The sequence below is a fragment of the Mytilus trossulus genome, chromosome 3 (assembly GCF_036588685.1).
Source record: "Mytilus trossulus isolate FHL-02 chromosome 3, PNRI_Mtr1.1.1.hap1, whole genome shotgun sequence".
Lineage (NCBI taxonomy): Eukaryota > Metazoa > Mollusca > Bivalvia > Mytilida > Mytilidae > Mytilus > Mytilus trossulus.
In genome coordinates this window covers 21,449,863-21,470,423 of record NC_086375.1, presented here as the reverse complement: position 1 = coordinate 21,470,423, position 20,561 = coordinate 21,449,863, and the positions used below count along the sequence as shown (strand labels likewise).

Here is a 20,561-nt window from a genome sequence, read left to right as displayed (position 1 = left end):
AACTGTAAACAGTAATAAGGTTCAGCAAAGTAAGATCCACAATTAAGTCAACATGACAAAATGGACCCCGAAAGGAGTTACTGCCCTTTTTATCAATTTTTAGTAATTTTCATAATTTTTAACAAAACATTTTCCTCTGTAACTAATGGGCCAATTTCATTATAAATTGAGATAATTGTAAGAAGCAAGAATGTTCAGTAAAGTAAGATCTACAAACACATCACCATCACAAAACACTATTTTGTCATTAATCCATCTGTGTCCTTTGTTTAATATGCACAAAGACCAAGGTGAGCAACACGGGCTCCTAAGAGCCTCTAGTTTTTCTTATGAATGGATTAATTTTTCATGCTGTGATGATTAAATTGCCTTTTATAGCTTTATATACAGTTTTAGTTTTCCTCAATAATGTAGGTCATCCTGTTATCTGCAGTTATTTACATCCTGGTCCTTATCTGGTAAGTAATTATCTCAAACCCCATTTCCTTATTGTTTAATATAGTGTCACATGTACTCATGGATTTTAACCTTTCATAACCAACAGATGAATGCCACAAGTTTTCTAAACTTACTTTATTTTTAAAATAAATAATATTGAATTTTTGAGTATCCATCGTCGTGAATAGGCATGATGTATTTGCCACTGGACATAAAGCAACCAATCATCTAGAGATTCCAAGGTAGACATACCAAAGAATTAATAAATGTGTAATTTATTATGTGGTACACTTGATCAAATAGCGAAGCAAATAAGATAGTTCATCCTAAATAATTAACCATTACCAATGTTTGATTCCAGAAAATAAGGTAGAGATGAGAAACAAAGTTGATTAAAAAAACTTTCTTACTATTATAACATTGATAAATCTTAAAAGTAAACATATATTCCCTGAATCAGTATATTTTTGGAAAAATGATTGTCTTTAACAAATTACATTATTACAGATAATTTAATTTATATCAGTGTTGTCAACTACATTTAAAAAGTTTATGGACTAGCTACATGAATCAATTGTTTTCCTATGTTTCCTCCTCTCATCATTGACACAAAGGCAGGACCAGCATTTACAAGACCTTCAGCAATAGTTTCCTTCACCTGTAAAAAAAACCAAAATAGAAATTCTTTGTTTAAACATGTTTCAATTTTCAGTCTTTCATATTGGTAAAGTTTAATGTCACTTGTGGCTCAATTTATAGTATTTGCAGCCAATAAAAGTTTAGCAATACTCAACTCATATTTGAATGTTGATGTTTAATTTATATCAAAGTAGGATTCAATTTGGAAATTACATTCATTTTAAATTAATTCTATCTAAGAAAAAGTATTCTTGAACATAAGTTAAGATTTGATATGCAGTTGCATTTGCAACAATATATATCCAATCAACTACCTGCAACAATTTTTTTTTGTTCAATTCACATTCTCATGAAATAAGTTAAGTTATTTGTAATGGTATCACTGATCTTGATATGAATCTGATCTAGTTGTACTTCTGTGTTTTTTTAATACAATATTACAATTTTCATCACATTATTTTTTATTGGAAATGCCCACTGTGGACCTAGATTGAAATAATGATTTGATTTGATGTAGAAGATCTCAACCTCAATCATGGTCAAGTGACTGAAATATTTACTTAATGAAATCAGACAACTTTCAAAAGCCATTCTTTAATGATAACTGTACCTTAATTTTGCCTGATAGCAGCCATTCAGCAATCTGTTTTAATGATTCATCAAATTTTTCAGGATAATTAAGAACTAAAAACCTTTCCCTGAAATAAAATAAACCTATTTTAATGGATTATTGATTTATTCATCTTTTTCATTGTAAACTTTTAAGCTGTGATAAAACCTTTAAAACAAACAGCCTACCCTCATGCTAACATTTAGATGGATGGATGATGTTCACCATAAAGTGGCAAGTTAAATGCAGATTATTTTGCTTTGGATTTGATCAATACTGTGCCAGATTTATATGATAAAGTCTGACAGGAAGACATATCAAACACACTTTTCTTACCAAAATAACAAAAAGTCATTTAAAATGCATTTTTAACAAATTCTTTTTAAATTTTTTTTTCAAACCTATGACATACAAAGCTGTTAAAAAATGCATGCTGCTCATTGGTATAGTTGAGGTAGGTACAATCAAGGATTTCTATACAAATCCTTGGTACAATATAATACTATCAATGGGGAGATGTATGGCCATTTTTACTTACCTAACCTATATGGAGATCATCTGATTTTCCCTTATTCATACATGTATAAAAACATAAGATTTTCCATGCTAAATAGGTACTCATCTTAGGGTATTACATCCTAGATGACATAGAAGCTAAATCCTCAATCTGACTTTGATTATAATGTAATTTTTTAAATGAGGAAAGTAGAGAGAACAAGAATGTGTCCAAAGTACACAGATCCCCACTCGCACTATCATTTTCCATGTTCAGTTGACCGTGAAATTAGGGTAAAATATCTAATTTGGCATTAAAATTAGAAAGATCATATCATAGGAAACATGTGTATCAAGTTTCAAGTTGATGACTTCAACTTCCTCAAAAACTACTATGACCAAAAACTTTAACCTGAAACTCGCACTATCATTTTCTATGTTCAGTGGACCATGACATTGGGGTCAAAAATCTAATTTAGCATTAAAATTAGAAAGATCATATCATAAGGAACATGTGTTCTAAGTTTCAAGTTGATTGGACTTCAACTTCATCAAAAACTATCTTGAAAAAAAAACTTTAACCTGAAGCAGGACAGACTGATGAACAGACGGAAGAACGAATGAACAGACGCACATACTAGAAATTATATTGCCCCTCTACTATCGTAGTTGGGGCATAAACAAACCTAAATATGTAGTGAGATTGATAGCTTTGAACATATTTACCTTGTGATATTATTTTGTTGAAGGCACTGCTTAGTCTCCTCAGGTATAGGTGGTGGATAAGGGACATCTTTATTATAAACAGAAATCTGTCCACACAAAATTACATGGGAATCTTTGTTCATCTGAAATCATACATGGGTAATACAATACATCCTAATCATGTTGTAAGAAACTAGAGGCTCTAAAGAGCCTGTGTCGCTCACCTTGGTTTATGAGAACAATAAACAAAGAAAGCAGATGGATTCATGACAAAATTGTGTTTTGGTGATGGTGATGTGTTTGTACATCTTACTTTAATGAACATTCTTGCTGCTTACAATTATCTCTATCTATTATGAACTTGGCCCAGTTGTTTAAGTGGAAAATGTTAGTAAAATTTCCAAATTTTATGAAAATGGTTAAAAAAAATTGACTATAAAGTTTGGATTAATTTGGCCAAGTAGTTTCAGGGGAGAAGATTTTTGTAAAAGATCATGTCAGATTTGCTCTAAATGCTTTGGTTTTTGAGTTATAAGCCAAAAACTGCATTTTACCCCTATGTTCTATTTTAAGCCATGGCGGCCATGTTTTTTTTATGAAATGGGAATTAAACCACAAACTTTATTCTAGATACCCTAAGAATCAATCAGATGAAGTTTGGTTTAAATTGGTTCAGTAGTTTCAGAGGAGAAGATTTTTGTAAAAGATCATGGAGATTTACGAAAAATGGTTAAAAATTTACTATAAAGGGCAACAACTCCTAAAGGGGTCAACTGACCATTTTGGTCATGTTGACTTATTTGTAAATTTTACTTTGCTGAACATTATTGCTGTTTACAGTTTATATCCATCTATAATAGTATTCAAGATAATAACCAAAAACAGCAAAATTTCCTTAAAATTACCAATTTAGGGGCAGCAACCCAACAATGGGTTGTCTGATTCATCTGAAAATTTCAGGGCAGATAGATCTTGACCTGATAAACAATTACTCCCAATTTCAGATTTGCTCTAAATGCTTTGGTTTTTGAGTTATAAGCCAAAACTGCATTTTACCCCTATGTTCTATTTTTAGCCATGGCGGCCATGTTTTTTGATGAAATGGAAATTAAAACACAAACTTTATTCTAGATACCCTTGGAATCAATCAGATGAAGTTTGGTTTGAATTGGTTCTGTAGTTTCAGAGAAGAAGATTTTTGTAAAAGATCATGGAGATTTACGAAAAATGGTTAAAAATTGACTATAAAGGGCAATAACTCCTAAAAGGGTCAACTGACCATTTTGGTTATGTTGACTTATTTGTAAATCTTACTTTGCTGAACATTATTGCTGTTTACAGTTTATATCCATCTATAATAGTATTCAAGATAATAACCAAAAACAGCAAAATTTCCTTAAAATTACCAATTTAGGGGCAGCAACCCAACAATGGGTTGTCTGATTCATCTGAAAATTTCAGGGCAGATAGATCTTGACCTGATAAACAATTAACACCCTGTCAGATTTGCTCTAAATGCTTTGGTTTTTGAGTTATAAGCCAAAAACTGCATTTTACCCCTATGTTCTATTTTTAGCCATGGCGGCCAAGTTTTTGGATGAAATGGAAATTAAAACACAAACTTTATTCTAGATACCCTAGGAATCAATCAGATGAAGTTTGGTTTGAATTGGTTCAGTAGTTTCAGAGGAGAAGATTTTTGTAAAAGTTAACGACGACGGACACAGGACGAAGACGACTACACCGACGAAGACGGACGCCAAGTGATGAGAAAAGCTCACTTGGCCTTTTGGCCAGGTGAGCTAAAAAGGATATGGTGTATTTATTAAGGATACTACTACTTCGTAACAAAATCTAGGCCCAACACACAATTAAACCTGTTTATACTTTTCTAAAAAAAATTGAGGGTCAAAGTCAAGGAAATTCTTAATGAAGCTAACCAATCAAGTATTTATTCATAAAATTACATCCAATTTAGCATCTGTAAAGACGCAAATGGCTAAAAGTTCTAAAAATAAATTTAAAAAATAAATTTAAAAATAATTTTAGTTATTGTAGTTGACCAAACATGTGAATACTTGGTAACATATAAAAGTATATACCTGTTTAATGACCTGATCACTGATTGTTCCCCCAACATTGTCAAAGTAGACATCAACACCTTTAGGACAGTGTTTACATAGTTCATCTTCTATGTTTTGTGTTTTGTAATTGATAGCACCATTAAATCCAAGTTCATTTGTCAAATATTTACATTTCTCATCACTACCACAAATTCCAAAAACTATATCACAACCTTTTAAACGACCAAACTACAAAAAAATAATACATTTATTCCTCTTTTTTAATTTATAAACTACAAAACTTAAATAAATTTCTTCAAAAGAAACCAGATGCTCCGCAGGGCGTAGCTTTATACGACCACAGAGGTTGAACCCTGAACGGTTGGGGCAAGTATGGACACAACATTCAAGCTGGATTCAGCTCTAAATTTGGATTGTGATTAAATAATTGACACAGCATAGGTTTCTGACACAGAATGAATGTGTTCTAATGAACTTAAAATTTTTGTTTTCTCTTGGAGCAATTCACTATGCTGTTGAATATTAATCCTCTCAAAAAAATGTTTGAAGAAATTTTCTTTTTATTTATGAAATTTCAAATGAGCAAAAATTTAACCATTTTTTTTTATCACATCCCCCTTTCCCTTATTCCAAAACTAATCTCAATTAAAATTTCTAATGGAGTTTGCAACAATAACTACTCATTTAAATACATCATTAAATATTAAGATGTAAAAAAACTGCTTGTTATCACTGAATGGTAAAGATTATTTTAATTTATCAGTTGGTAGTAAAAAGTAAACATACATTGTATATTGTATATAACAAAGATTTAAGTTGATTCTGGACAAAGAAAGATAACTCCAATTAAAAAAAAATCTTGCTATTGCACAATATTTTGCAATTAGATATTTCTTGCTTACTATTCTGGACAAAGAAAGATAACTCTAATTAAAAAAAAAAATTGCTATTTCACAATATTGTGCAATTAGATATTTCTTGCCATTGTGCAATACTTTGCAATTGAAAAGACTTGCTATTGCACAATACTTAATATAATAATTTTAGATCCTGATTTGGACCAACTTGAAAACTGGGCCCATAATCAAAAATCTAAGTACATGTTTGGATTCAACATATCAAAGAACCCCAAGATTTCAATTTTTGTTAAAATCAAACTAAGTTTTATTTTGGACCCTTTGGACTTTAATGTAGACCAATTTGAAAACAGGACCAACCAGATGCTCCGCAGGGCGTAGCTTTATACGACCGCAGAGGTTGAACCCTGAACGTTTGGGGCAAGTATGGACACAACATTCAGGCTGGATTCCGCTCTAAATTTGGATTGTGATTAAATAGTTGACACAGCATAGGTTTCTGACACAGAATGAATGTATTCAAATGAACTTAAAATTTTTGTTTTCTCTTAGAGCAATTCACTATGCTGTTGAATATTAATCCTCTCAAAAAATGTTTGAAGAAATTTTCTTTTTATTTATGAAATTTCAAAAGAGAAAAATTGAACCCAATTTTTAAATCACATCCCCCTTTCCCTTATTCCAAAACTAATTTCAATTAAAATATTCTAATGGAGTTTGCAACAATTACTACTCATTTAAATACATCATAAAATATTAAGATGTAAAAAAACTGCTTGTTATCAATGAATGGTAAAGATTATTTAAATTTATCAGTTGGTAGTAAAAAGTGAATATACATTGTATATTGTATATAACAAAGATTTAAGTTGATTCTGGACAAAGAAAGATAACTCCAATTAAAAAAAATCTTGCAGATATTTCTTGCTTACTATACTGGACAAAGAAAGATAACTCTTAATTAAAAAAAAATTTGCTATTTCACAATATTGTGAAATTAGATATTTCTTGCCATTGCACAATACTGTGCAATTGAAAAGACTTGCTATTGCACAATACTTAATATAATAATTTTAGATCCTGATTTGGACCAACTTGAAAACTGGGCCCATAATCAAAAATCTAAGTACATGTTTAGATTCAGCATATCAAAGAGGCCCAAGAATTTAATTTTTGTTAAAATCAAACTTAGTTTAATTTTGGACCCTTTGCACTTTAATTTAGACCAATATAAAACTGGACCAAAAATTAAGAATCTACATACACAGTTAGATTTGGCATATCAAAGAACCCCAATTATTCAATTTTTGATGAAATCAAACAATGTTTAATTTTGGACCTCGATTTGGGCCAACTTGAAAACTGGGCCAATAATCAAAAATCTAAGTACATTTTTAGATTCAGCATATCAAAGACCCCAAGGTTTCAATTTTTGTTAAAATCAAACTAAGTTTAATTTTGGACCCTTTGGACCTTAATGTAGACCAATTTGAAAACGGGACCAAAAATTAAGAATATACATACACAGTTAGATTCGGCATATTAAAGAACCCCAATTATTCAATTTTGATGAAATCAAACAAAGTTTAATTTTTGAACCCTTTGGGCCCCTTTTTAACTGTTGGGACCAAAACTCCCAAAATCAATACCAACCTTCCTTTTTATAGTCATAAACCTTGTGTTTAAATTTCATAGATTTCTACTTACTTATACTAACGCTATGGTGCGAAAACCAAGAAAAATGCTTATTTGGGTCCCTTTTTGGCCCCTAATTCCTAAACTGTTGGGACTGAAACTCCCAAAATCAATACCAACCTTCCTTTTGTGGTCATAAACATTGTGTTTAAATTTCATTGATTTCTATTTACTTTAACTAAAGTTATTGTGTGAAAACCAAGAATAATGCTTATTTGGGCCCTTTTTTGGCCCCTAATTCCTAAACTATTGATACCAAAACTCCCAAAATCAATCCCAACCTTTCTTTTGTGGTCATAAACCTTGTGTCAAAATTTCATAGATTTCTATTAACTTAAACTAAAGTTATAGTGCGAAAACCAAGAACATGCTTATTTGGGCCCTTTTTGGCCCCTAATTCCTAAAATGTTGGGACCAAAACTCCCAAAATCAATACCAGCCTTCCTTTTATGGTCATAAACCTTGTGTTAAAATTTCATAGATTTCTATTCACTTTTACTAAAGTTAGAGTGCGAAAACTAAAAGTATTCGGACGACGACGACGACGACGACGACGCCAACGTCATAGCAATATACGATGAAATTTTTTTCAAAATTTGCGGTCGTATAAAAATGAAGAATCTACATACACAGTTAGATTTGGCATATCAAAGAACCCCATTTATTCAATTTTTGATGAAATCAAACAAATTTTAATTTTGGACCCCAATTTGGACCAACTTGAAAACTGGGCCAATAATCAAGAATCTAAGTACATTTTTAGATTCAGCATATCAAAGATCCAAACCAATTCATTTTTTGTCCAAATCAAACTAAGTTTAATTTTGGACCCTTTGGACCTTAATGTAGACCAATATGAAAACTGGACCTAAAGTTAAGAATCTACATACACAGTTAGATTCGGCATATCAAAGAACCCCGATTATTCAATTTTGATGAAATCAAACAAAGTTTAATTTTGGACCCTTTGGGCCCCTTATTCCTTAACTATTGGGACAAAAACTCCTAAAATCAATACCAACCTTCCTTTTATGGTCATAAACCTTGTGTTTAAATTTCATAGATTTCTATTTACTTATACTAACGTTATGGTGTGAAAACCAAGAAAAATGCTTATTTGGGTCCCTTTTTGGCCCCTAATTCCTAAACTGTTGGGACCTAAACTCCCAAAATCAATACCAACCTTCCTTTTGTGGTCATAAACATTGTGTTCAATTTTCATTGATTTCTATTTACTTAAACTAAAGTTATTGTGCGAAAACCAAGAATAATGCTTATTTGGGTCCTTTTTTGGCCCCTAATTCCTAAACTGTTGAAATCAAAACTCCCAAAATCAATCCCAACCTTTCTTTTGTGGTCATAAACCTTGTGTCAAAATTTCATAGATTTCTATTAACATAAACTAAAGTTATAGTGCGAAAACCAAGAAAATGCTTATTTGGGCTCTTTTTGGCCCCTAATTCCTAAAATATTGGGACCAAAACTCCCAAAATCTATACCAACCTTCCTTTTGTGGTCATAAACCTTGTGTTAAAATTTCATAGATTTCTATTAACTTTTACTAAAGTTAGAGTGTGAAAACTAAAAGTATACCTGTCCTGCTAAAGATCCACATGCCCCTGCGGCACCACTGATGACTAGTGTATGAGAAGGTTGTATGTGACCTTTCTCTGTAATACCTAAATATGAGGTCAGTCCTGTCAGACTTAAAACGCTGAGACAGTATGATATCTTCCCACCAACTAATGACTTGTCTACCTGTAAGATAAAATTACATAGAGTATTAGCTTGTATAAAATCAATCTTATTTACATGCTTTATCCTTAATAAAAACAGATCACCAAGATTGTGTAATGTTGGTGCTATACAGTGTGGCCAATTTCAAAATCAGAGTTATTTCCCTTTAGATGTTGAGAATGGAAAATTGCAAAATTTGGTTTTGGAATCTTTTAAAGTAATATGCTTGACATACTTTGACATTAGGAATCGAAAAAAGATGTACAAATTACATTGAACCCACCAAAATTATTGATATTTGCAATAAACAAACAATCAAAAAATCCATGACTTACTTTCTGGAATGATTTATCAGGCTTCCTGACAAAATATTCTTTCCATGGCCATCCATATTGGGAACAGACTAAATCACCTTCTACAAACTCTGAATTTAATGACTTAACTACAGAACCAACCCCTCCAAAACCCTCAATTGTTTCTCCTATCTGCCATGGTCCCACATAATCTACACCTGTACTTTCATTCATCCGACATCTCTAGAAATAAAAATAAAATCGTTAAAAATCTAAAGATTAGAAATCATGCTCCTGCTTTATTCATGTTACTCATCAATATATAATGGTATTTAATACATTGGCTGCAATGAATCTTCATAGGCAAAAAAATGAATTATCATTGATTCAACAGTTTAACTTTATTATCATCCAGAAACCATCTTATTAAAACAAGTTAGGAGAATATTTATCTAGGCTTGACTTCAAAGGCATCTGAAGTTGACTATCATCATGATCATCTGAAACTTTTCATTAAAAAAAAATTGCCACTTCTTTAGGGATATGTCTTTAAATATCTGTAGTAATTTAATGCAGCCATCATCATAATCATTCTGACATAGTAAAAGAAAACTTTAGAAAACTTAGAAGAAAGATAAATCAGTCACCATCTGTAAAATATTTGGAAGAGTGAAAAAAAACAGGCAAACAGATAGACAAATTTAAATACAAAGACATGTTAAAATAGTGAATATGATTAAAAGATGTATGAAATTACATCAATTATTAAAATTATTCATTTGAAAATAATTACCAATGCTGGGTCAGTTGATAAGTACAGAGTTTTAATCAATACTTCGTCTTTCTGTATATCTGCAGGATAAGGACATTGTTCAAATCTAAAGTTTTCATCTTTAGGTTCACCATTTACACCTGAAATATAAAATGTTTCAAATTATTTGGGAATTTATAAATATGACATTAAACCATGTTCTAAATTATCTTATATGTATTGGTTGTTGTGGTTGCAATTTTTTCTAAAGCAATATATATTTTATTATGTTTCAATTTGTATTAATTGTCCTTTAGGTATTGGTCAATAATGGTCAATCACATCAAACAAGTATACTGAAATAATTTGACAGAAACAATATAAAAAGTTTAAACAACAACAGAGCATTTGTTTGATAGGTTATCCACAAAGCATCATAAGGAAAAATAATTTGTATAGAAAAATCTTCTTAATTTTGATGAAAAGGCAACAAGATAGAAAATAATATATTGATGTTAAAAAAGCTTTGACTTAGACATCAAAGTCTGTACTATCAGGGACATATAAAGTTCCCAAGATTGGCAAGTTCAAAATCTTTCCCATTTCAATTTCCCATTTGAAACATTCCCTTCTGAGATAACAAGCTCCAGTAAACTGTATGGTTGACAAAATGAGGTTGAAAATCTATCAGAACGTCAGTACATTTTAATGGTTTATTCCTTGAATGCCAACATCCTTTGATCTACCGACAATTTACCTGTAAAATTGTGCTGGCATTCAAGGAATAGGTGCAAGTAGTTATCACAGCAAAAATGAATGCTTATCAAAACAATCATACTAATTAAACAGATAGGTAAATACAGGAAGCTTAAACAAGTTCATGTTTTTCAAGGTTTTGGAAATCATGTGTTGCTGTTACTGCATTTGTACTTAAATAAATATGGATTATCTTAAAATGAAACAAAGTCAACATATGCATATTGTCATGAAATCCAATTTGCTCCAATTCTCTTTGGACTTCAAAGTTTTTTTTTCAACATTTATATAGTTGTGTGTGTTGTAATATTCTCCTATATTACTTGATGGAATTTCTTGAAATTTTGTATCTCATGTTAGATTACTATGTTTTATTTTGTTCAGTTTGTTCAGATATTCTTGTTTTAATATTTCTCCATTTTTGTTGAGCCTGCGAATTTTGTAGCAAAATCAACACATAGTCATCCTACATTCCGTCGTAGTTGGCGGCGGCTTCCTCAAATATTCATTCTGTGGTAAAAGGTTTAAAAATTATAATTTCTTTCTCAAACTGTCATTGATTTCTGCCAAACATGGATAGAGCCTTGTTTATGATCAAAAGCTAGACAGTACAATGTATCTAGTTCCGTGGAACCTTTAAGAATTTTCTTTATTAGGGTTTCATAGAATAACATTGTTAAGTTGATTGTTATGGTCACAAATTATCAGAATTCTTGTTGCCCTGTTTTATGAATTTTCTTAAAACGTTGTAATGTTTCCAGCTTGAAAGTAATCAAATTTACTTATTTATTAATTAATTCTGATGATTTTTAAAGTTAAAGAAATTGTTCAATTGAAATCTTCGTATAGTTTATATAAACTTATAAAATATCTAAAATGAAATGGAATTGAATAAATTAATATTCTTTTTTTTTGTCAAAATATCTGTATTCAACTAAAATGTCTTTGATATATCTAATAAGACGTCTTATGTAAATAAAGACTTCCATTCCCAAATTATCGTTTTTTAAATAGAAAGCAAGGAATTGTAAAAACGTTTTAATTAAATTTATTTCTTTCAAATTCATAATAATTTTAACCCTAAAATCTAGCATTTGTCTTATCAAAAAGTAATAAAATGTTGCAATTTTATCAAATTCACTAATTATTTTATACTTTTAAAAACATTTAGATAGTTCTAAAAACACCTATTGTTATTACATGTATTATATAAACATCTATTGAAATATTTTTGTTGGCATTCAAGGAATAGGTCACATATAAAATGTTGGCATTCGAGGAAGACACCATTTTAATTACTTGTACAAGTATATGTCAAAAGGGACAAACATCTTCTTGATGCATGTAGTAAACTTCAATAGCTTATAATTATGTATATTCTCAGGTTCTGTATAACAGTGTATTAATCTGTTGATTGTAGGGTCCCATTAAAAGTTAGATCAATTGTCACATAGTTGTATCTTTTTCTTTATGTACAACCATTTTGATTTAAAACATTGTTATGAAAATTAGCACACAATAGTTTAAATATGAAACAAATTCATATCAGCAAAAAATCAAATAAAACAAGGAGAATATTAAACCATCTCATTTACATACAAATTGTCACTATTTGTGGGGGGGGGGGGTGTTCCCAAAATGGAAATTTATAAAGACGAATTTTGTCCTTATTTTAAACAAAACAGTTAATTTTACCATGACTATGGGCTTTAAAAAGCAAAAAATGAAAAGTAAGAAGAAGCCAAAAAAAAAACCAACATAGAGATGCATTTGAAGGCCCCCTTTGAAGTTTTTTTTATGACTGTAATTAAGAGCCATCTTGCATGCAAAACCCCCATGGGCATTTGAAAAAGCTGGCAGGTATGTCTCAATTCAGGCAAAAAATATATTTCTTTGAAAAATGGAAAAAGCTAAATATTTCAAATCTTTGGTAGGATGGCTCAACATGCTTAAGAAATCATTTTTGTTTAATAATATTCAGATCTTTAAAAATAATATTAATCCAATAGTTAATTTTTATTGATAGAGAAATCATGGGAAATTATAATTATCAGAGTTTTATTTCATCTTTTTTTTAAATATTAATTTGTCTCTTGCTATAAAATAGTCTTTATTTTTGTCAAACGGATTTATAAATATATATTCCTGAAGAAAACAAAAAATTATTGGTGTTAATAAAATTAACGTTTCCAATTTTCTTGCACCAGATGCGCATTTCGACAAAACATGTTTCTTCAGTGATGCTCGTGGTCAAATCCAAAGCTTATAATCCAAAAGGTCCAAAAAGTATAGCCAAATCCGTGAAAGGAATCAGAGCTTTGCATGAGGGAGATACAATCCTTAATTTATAACAATTTCTAATATTTTGTAACAGCAAATTTTAATAACACAAAAAAATCTGTATTCTTATGCCAGTATCGAAGTACTGGCTACTGGGCTGATGACACCCTCGGGTACTAATAGTCCACGAGCAGAGGCATCTACCCAGTGGTAGTAATAAAAATTAACAGTACCAATTTTCTTGCACCAGATGCGCAATTTCGACAATACATGTCATATGTCTCTAAAAAATCAGTGATGCTTGTGGCCAAGATATTTGAAATCCAAAGCTTATATATAGAAGATGAAGGGCTATAATCCATAAGGTCAAAAAAAATATAGCCATGCAAATCTGTGAAAGTAATTAGAGCTTTGCACGAGGGAGATAGATTACTTAATTTATAATAATTTCTAATATTTTGTAACAGCAAATTTTAATAGCTTCAAAAGCAGGGACGTATATATCTATTTAAGTCCTTGAAGATATAAAAAGTTACTGCTAGTTGCTATTTTCTGGGATTATGTTATGTATGTGATATAGCTTTGAATAAAATGTAAATGTGTATGAAAAGAATAGGATCCTTCCACATGAGCCCCACAACGATCTTACAGGTACGTGTAAACTGGCTACTTTTGTTGGTTCCTTTTGGTTTTATGTTGTATCAATCGTACATTTTTGTACATTTCCTTTATCAAAAGTGATTGACATTGAAAATTTATAATTTAAAAAATCATAACTATCGGTTGGGGATTCAAATAAAACAATTTTGTCCAAATAAACCCTTCATTGATTTAATAAATTGCATTAACCTGGTCTGGAAACAAAAACAATGTTGTGGTTCTCGGTCATATTTTAGGTCATCAAGGTGGAGATAACTCGATGTCAACAGTTGCACGTGTGGAAAAAGTCAACAGATTAACAAAATGGAAAATAAAATGCAGACAAGAAAGAAACTTAGAATAAGTAAAAATAAGAAGAAGGGATGGAAAAAGACCGACATTACAGAAGTCGAAGACTTTTTAGAAGACCAAAGACTTCAAGAAAGGACAGGGTATTTATGAATAATATTTGTGATACCAAAATATCTGATTGATTACAACATTTTATGTAAATTTAGATGTTAAGTGATGAATTAAATATTTATTTACAACAAATATTAAAACTGATATTCATGGCCAATAAGATATTGATTTGCTTTTCAAAACTGTTACTTGTACCAGCTGGGACCTGATTGCTTAACACCTCACACAGTTACCGAGAAATACACTGCCCGACCTAAGCTAAAATAGGGTGGTTATGTATCTTCTAGGTAAGGGGAAGCACTGCTACACGCGACCCCCACCTCAAGAATATGTATACTATCGTTTTACATTGTCAGATTGTCAATGTCTCATCAGGGCCTTTTATAGTAGACTTTAGGGGGTATCAGCGTTGTTCATTGTTGAAGGCCGTACGGTCCCCTATAGTTGTTAATGTCTGAGTCATTTTGGTCACTTGTGGACAATTGTCTCATTGGCAATGATACCAAATCTTCTTTTTTATATATACTGCCGATATCTACAACACATCACAAGGTACTTCTTCAAACCATGAGTTTTGTTGTTGGGTTCCAATTTTGTTACCAAAGAGTATGATTTGCCTTTCAAAATTCATTACTGTACTAACAGGAATTTGATTCCAACACATACTAAGCCCCTTGTACAGTAAACCACCACACTACCAAGTACCAACCCTAACTAAAGGTGTACTCTGCTTGTACAACTAATGGAGGTCAATTATACATTGTACATCTATTGGGTAAAGGGAATCACCTTTGCAATAGTAAACATGACATTACTATATATTTTTAATTGTATAATCATTTTTGATATTAATACAGAAGTTCTTTTTCTTTCTCTGAAACTGATTTATGTCACTATAAATCACAGTTCTTGTTGTTCATGATATGAACTGTTTCTTTGTTTTCTTTGTAGAGGTTTGGTTGCAGAAAAGAAAGATGAACAGTTGTTTATTGTTGACAAAGCTCCTGAGGAAGAACCACAGATTCGTATGTTTCTATTAAATTACATTGTAGTTGAACTTCCAATGATTTAAACACTTTAATCCCGGACCCCTTTAATCCTGTTTTTATACTTCAAAAGAAATTTTGGGTCAATATGTACTTCATTTAAAGAAGCCAGTAGACTCTGTGTCCAAATATATGTTTTATTATGAATAGTCAAGTATAACATTTTCACAATTTGTCAGAATTAATAACTGATTCATATGTCTAAATGTTTGGGTGCTTTGTATAGATGAAACAGTTTGAAGACCTCTATATCTATTTAATTTTTACTTTTCAGAGAGAAAAAGAAAGAAGAAAGATATGACAAATTTGAAATGTCATTCTCATTTACAATTTGATCCAAGGATAAAACCAGCCAGAATGTAAGCAAGTAAATTACTGCATATAAATATTTATATTTTATGAAATTACCATCCTGTTTGTTTTTAAAAAGATGTCATTATTTTTACCAAAATCGATTGACCCATTTGTGGCATTCAGCTGTTATTTGCTCTTTGTGCGGGTTGTTGTCTCTATGACACATTCATCATTTCCATTCTCAATTCTATCATCTAACTTTTAGATTATATGAGTTAATTAAACAATTTAGATTTTAGCAGCTGAAAATTAAGAAAGGTTTTCTATTGACATGATTGATGAAAAACTAGAATAAATAGAACGTGAGAATAAAAGTGAGAATAAATAAAAAAATTGGTTTCATCCCATATAAAACATGATAAACACATTCAACTTGAAAAAGAATGAACAGTAATACTGGAATGCTTGTGAGCCTGAATTCTTTTTCTTTGATTGTACTCTACATTTTTCTTCCTTTAAAAACATGTTCAATGCAAAGTTATTGTATAAGCCTTAAAATAAAAATATTTTTTCCCCGATTTTCAACCTCTAAAGAGTGTTTGGGTCAGTTTTACACCCCAAAACGACCCTCACACCCAACAGAAGTCATATAAAAAAAAATTGACCAAATCGTTTAACCCATTTACCCCTAATGACGCATATAGACGTCATGGCGACAACCATTCTTTGATGGCACGTATGACCCTCCATACCTTTTTAGCTCTCCTGGCCCGAAGGGCCAAGTGAGCTTTTCTCATCACTTGGCGTCCGGCGTCGTCCGTCGTCGTCTCCGTCGTCGTTAACTTTTAGAAAAATCTTCTCCTCTGAAACTGCTGGGCCAAATGAAACCACACTTGGCTACAATCATCATTGGGGTATCTAGTTTAAAAAATGTGTGGCGTGACCCGCCAAACAAAACAAGATGGCCGCCATGGCTAAAAATAGAACATAGGGGTAAAATGCAGTTTTTGGCTTATAACTCAAAAACCAAAGCAGTTAGAGCAAATCTGACAAAAAAAAAATGTTTATCAGGTCAAGATCTATCTGCCCTGAAATTTTCAGATGAATCAGACAACCAGTTGTTGGGTTGCTGCCCCTGAATTGGTAATTTTAGGGAAATTTTGCTGTTTTTGGTTATTATTTGGTTAGATAGAGAGAAACTGTAAACAGCAATAATGTTCAGCAAATTAAGATTTACAAATAAGTCATCAGGACCAAAATGGTCAGTTGACCCCTTTAGAAGTTATTGCCCTTTAAAGTCAATTTTTAACCATTTTTCGTAAATTTTATATATCTTCTACAAAAATCTTCTCATCTGAAACTGTTGGGCCAACTTAATCCAAACTTGGCCACAATCATCTTTGGGGTATCTAGTTTAAAAAATGTGTGGCGTGACCCGCCAAACCAACCAAGATGGCCGCCATGGCTAAAAATAGAACATAGGGGTAAAGCGCAGTTTTTAGCTTATAACTCAAAAACCAAAGCATTTAGAGCAAATCTGACGTGGGGTTAAATTGTTCATCAGGTCAAGTCCTATCTGCCCTGAAATTTTCAGATGAATCAGAGAACCGGTTGTTGGGTTGCTGTCCCTGAATTGGTAATTTTAAGAGAATTTTGTTGTTTTTGGTTATTATCTTGAATATTATTATAGATGGATTATCTGTAAACAGCAAAAATGTTCAGCATAGTAAGATTTACAAATAAGTCAACATGACCAAAATGGTCAATTGACCCCCTAAGGAGTTATTTTCCTTTACAGTCAATTTTTAACAATTTTCATAAAACTTGTAGATTTTTACTACCGGTTACATTTTCCACAGAAACTACTGGACCAAGTTTATTATAGATAGTGATAATTGTAAGCAGCAAGAATGTTCAGTAAAGTAAGATGTACAAACATATCACCATCACCAAAAACATAATTTTGTCATGAATCCATCTGCTTCCTATGTTTAATATTCACATAGACCAAGGTGAGCGACACAGGCTCTTTAGAGCCTCTAGTTTGAATTGCCCAACTTGAACTGTCATGATAGCAGGGACTTCAACCAAGCAGTTCATGGTCCATTACCTCTTGTCAGATGTCTGTTCATGAAAATATGGCACTTTGAAAGCCGTTTAAGAGTTCTAAATCGGAAAAACGTGAAAAGTAGCCAAAATCAGGTGGGGGTGGGCATCTGTTGATGGCCACTACTTAACTGGTAGTCATTGTAGGTATACACTATTATCATAAATGCATGCATAGGTGGTATAGGAACACAAAGAGGTATAATATGGCCAATAGGAATCTAGTCTGTAAAATCTAGGTCACCGTTTTGTCAAAAATCCGTAAAAAGGACATTAAGGCAGACCTGACTTGACGTTAATAATTCGCCAGCAGGACACTTAAGTCCCATATACTCCCAGTTAGCATGCATGGACTGCTGTAACTATAGGGTAATACTTGAATGACACAGAAACACAGTCTGGTTAATGTTCACCTCTCAAGGTCGTTTTAAAATCGGAAAATAGACGGAAAATGACCATTTTTCAGTGGGGGTGGGTTCCAACCCATGAGAAAATCTTCCACCTCCCACCCCACCCCCCACTCATGCCATCCGCCCCCAAATTTCAATACAAAGTTTAATAGATGAGCAGCAGTTACAGCATCAAGAGTCTGCTAATTTGCATATAATTTGCATTTTATTGCATATTTTCGAAAATGCCTGATTTTCCAGAAATCTCTTAGGGGCCAATGAGTTAAAGGTATACAGTGTGAGGACTGACTTCAAGTTGTACAGCTTTTAAATTTGTAAAGTACATTGGTACATGAAGTGATATGGTGTTGATAAATGTAATTCATGAACTCAAAAATTGCTTTTATGATATTATTTTTATAGCACTTTAGAATGTATCCAGAATTCAGTTTGTCCAAATAAAGATAGTGACTATGGCATTGGAGTTAAAAAAAAACATAAGTATGCTACTGTATCTTTACTATTCTTATTTAATTTTGGTACAGAGCACATAATCTCAGAAAACCAGGTGTAGAAAGAAGACATGAACGAGTGGTGGAAAAGATAAAAAGTGGAAAGAAAACAGCAACAGAAATACAGGCTCAAAAACAAAGTCGTGCAGATCGTAAACTGAAAAGGGAGACGAGGAGAAAAGAACATAGACTGTTTAAAAAGTCTTACGACTTGTGGGGCACTGGTATGCTTATGTATTAATAAATTTATTGACCATTTGTGAGTAAAAATTATAGGAGATAACTGTATTGTATTTTAAGCTCTGACGGCATCAATTGGTGATTTGATAGTCGCAAGTTAAGTTTACTGTCGAAGCAATTGCGGAGACAGTAAACAGGTATGTGTGACAATCAAATCACCAATTGATGTCGTCGGAGCTTAATATACAATATTGTTATCTCCATTCTTTTTCCTGATAGAAAAAGACGTCATATCATACCTTTAAAATCAGTCATACGTCGTTTGCTCTTGCACGTACGTTTTCATAGCATCAATTGCAAATTGATGCCATAAAAATTAGTCACTTTATCCAATCAAAATGAATGTTACAGACAATGTTGCATTAGAATACTAATTATTGTTGTGAAATGTCAAGAGTGATTGTAAATGTATGTGATATATAATGTTTAAAATTTTAATTTTTGCTTCTTAGCTAAGTTTCGGTTTGAGCTAAAAACATCACTTTAACCATCACTTTACTTCCCTTGTCTGTCAGTGCCATCTGTCCTTGTCATTTCCATCCCATTTATCAACTGAGCTAAATTTAACAAACTTGTTTGCAATCTTTAAAAGGGTCACTAGTTTAATAAATGAAACCAATGACCTTGCCAGACAACAAAAATGGTGGACATGGCTTTAAATAATACAAAGGAGTAAAATGTTTTTTCCACTATAATGACATGAATGATAATATAAACCTACAAATATCATTACGCTGAATGATGAGATCCATTTGCACACATGTACTAGTTCCAACAACATGGATATGTTTATGCCCCTCCTACGATAGAAGAGCATCATTATGTTTTCTGGTCTCTGCGTCTGTTTGTTAATCTGTTTGTTTGTCCATCTGTCTGTGACACTTCGGGTTAAAATTTTGGTTACGGTAGTTTTTGACGAAGTTGAAGTCCAATCAACTTGAAACTTATTACACATGTTCCCTATGATATGATCTTTCTAGTTTTAATGTCAAATTAAAGTTTTTACCCCAATTTCATAGTCCACTGAACATAGAAGATGATAGTGTGACAGGGGCACCTGTGTACTTGGGACACATTCTTGTTGAATTCTCTTTCTTAACCTGGATAGGTATTAAACCAATCACTTTGCCCTCTTTAGTGAGACACTCAGAGTGAGCATGCTTCTGAGAAATCATAAAGGCTGTCAGATTTTATCTTGAAGTACATGTATAACTGCATTCCTCCATGCTGTAATATTGCAAATTTTATTTATGAATATTCCTTTTTTTTCCAGAAAATGCAGAAGAGGATTTACCAGTAAAGAAGCAAAAGTTTAATGTATGTGTTTTGATTAAAACTATTTTATGAATAATGTTATAAGCAAACAATTTTAGACATATTAAGGTGGTATGGGAGTCTAAAATAAAAATGATAGAATTTGTTCATACTTTGCCCAAACGTAGTATCTATTGATATATGTTGAAATATATAATAAAAATGATAGGTCACCGCGCATTTTCTCAAGCTACAGGACACGACAAAATAACACATTTTGTAAGGATTATACAGGAGAAAACACCATTTTGTGGTTAG

The 20,561-nt window shown here is 31.8% G+C and overlaps 2 protein-coding genes across 2 annotated transcripts in view; one reads left to right on the top strand and one right to left on the bottom strand.

The window, feature by feature from the left end:
* Positions 1-825: 825 nt before the first annotated feature.
* On the bottom strand, positions 826-14,269 carry LOC134710374 (prostaglandin reductase 2-like). The gene is made up of 8 exons (XM_063570730.1): positions 14,190-14,269; positions 10,347-10,465; positions 9,596-9,796; positions 9,117-9,281; positions 4,990-5,199; positions 2,909-3,030; positions 1,688-1,775; positions 826-1,096 (listed from the first exon to the last, which is right to left on the bottom strand). Exons 1-8 carry the CDS (start codon positions 14,227-14,229, stop codon positions 989-991), a joined length of 1,053 nt encoding a protein of 350 aa, XP_063426800.1. The 5' UTR covers positions 14,230-14,269; the 3' UTR covers positions 826-988.
* The window catches only part of LOC134710373 (ribosome biogenesis protein NOP53-like), a 22,963-nt gene continuing 16,621 nt past the window's right edge, over positions 14,220-20,561 (top strand). The window contains exons 1-5 of the mRNA XM_063570729.1: positions 14,220-14,431; positions 15,354-15,427; positions 15,723-15,807; positions 18,783-18,973; positions 20,263-20,306. Coding sequence (XP_063426799.1) covers positions 14,304-14,431; positions 15,354-15,427; positions 15,723-15,807; positions 18,783-18,973; positions 20,263-20,306 — 522 coding nt within the window. The 5' untranslated portion in view covers positions 14,220-14,303. The remainder of the gene's footprint in view (positions 14,432-15,353; positions 15,428-15,722; positions 15,808-18,782; positions 18,974-20,262; positions 20,307-20,561) is intronic.

Bases quoted from the DNA above. Each gene is read 5' to 3' on its own strand.
- LOC134710374 (XM_063570730.1), bottom strand. From the start codon at position 14,229: ATGACCGAGAACCACAACATTGTTTTTGTTTCCAGACCAG. The intron at 9,797-10,346 runs GTAATTATTTTC...TTTTATTTCTAG, and splicing joins TATCAACTGACCCAGCATTG to AGATGTCGGATGAATGAAAG. The intron at 3,031-4,989 runs GTATATACTTTT...GTATGATTTCAG, and splicing joins GTGATCAGGTCATTAAACAG to ATGAACAAAGATTCCCATGT.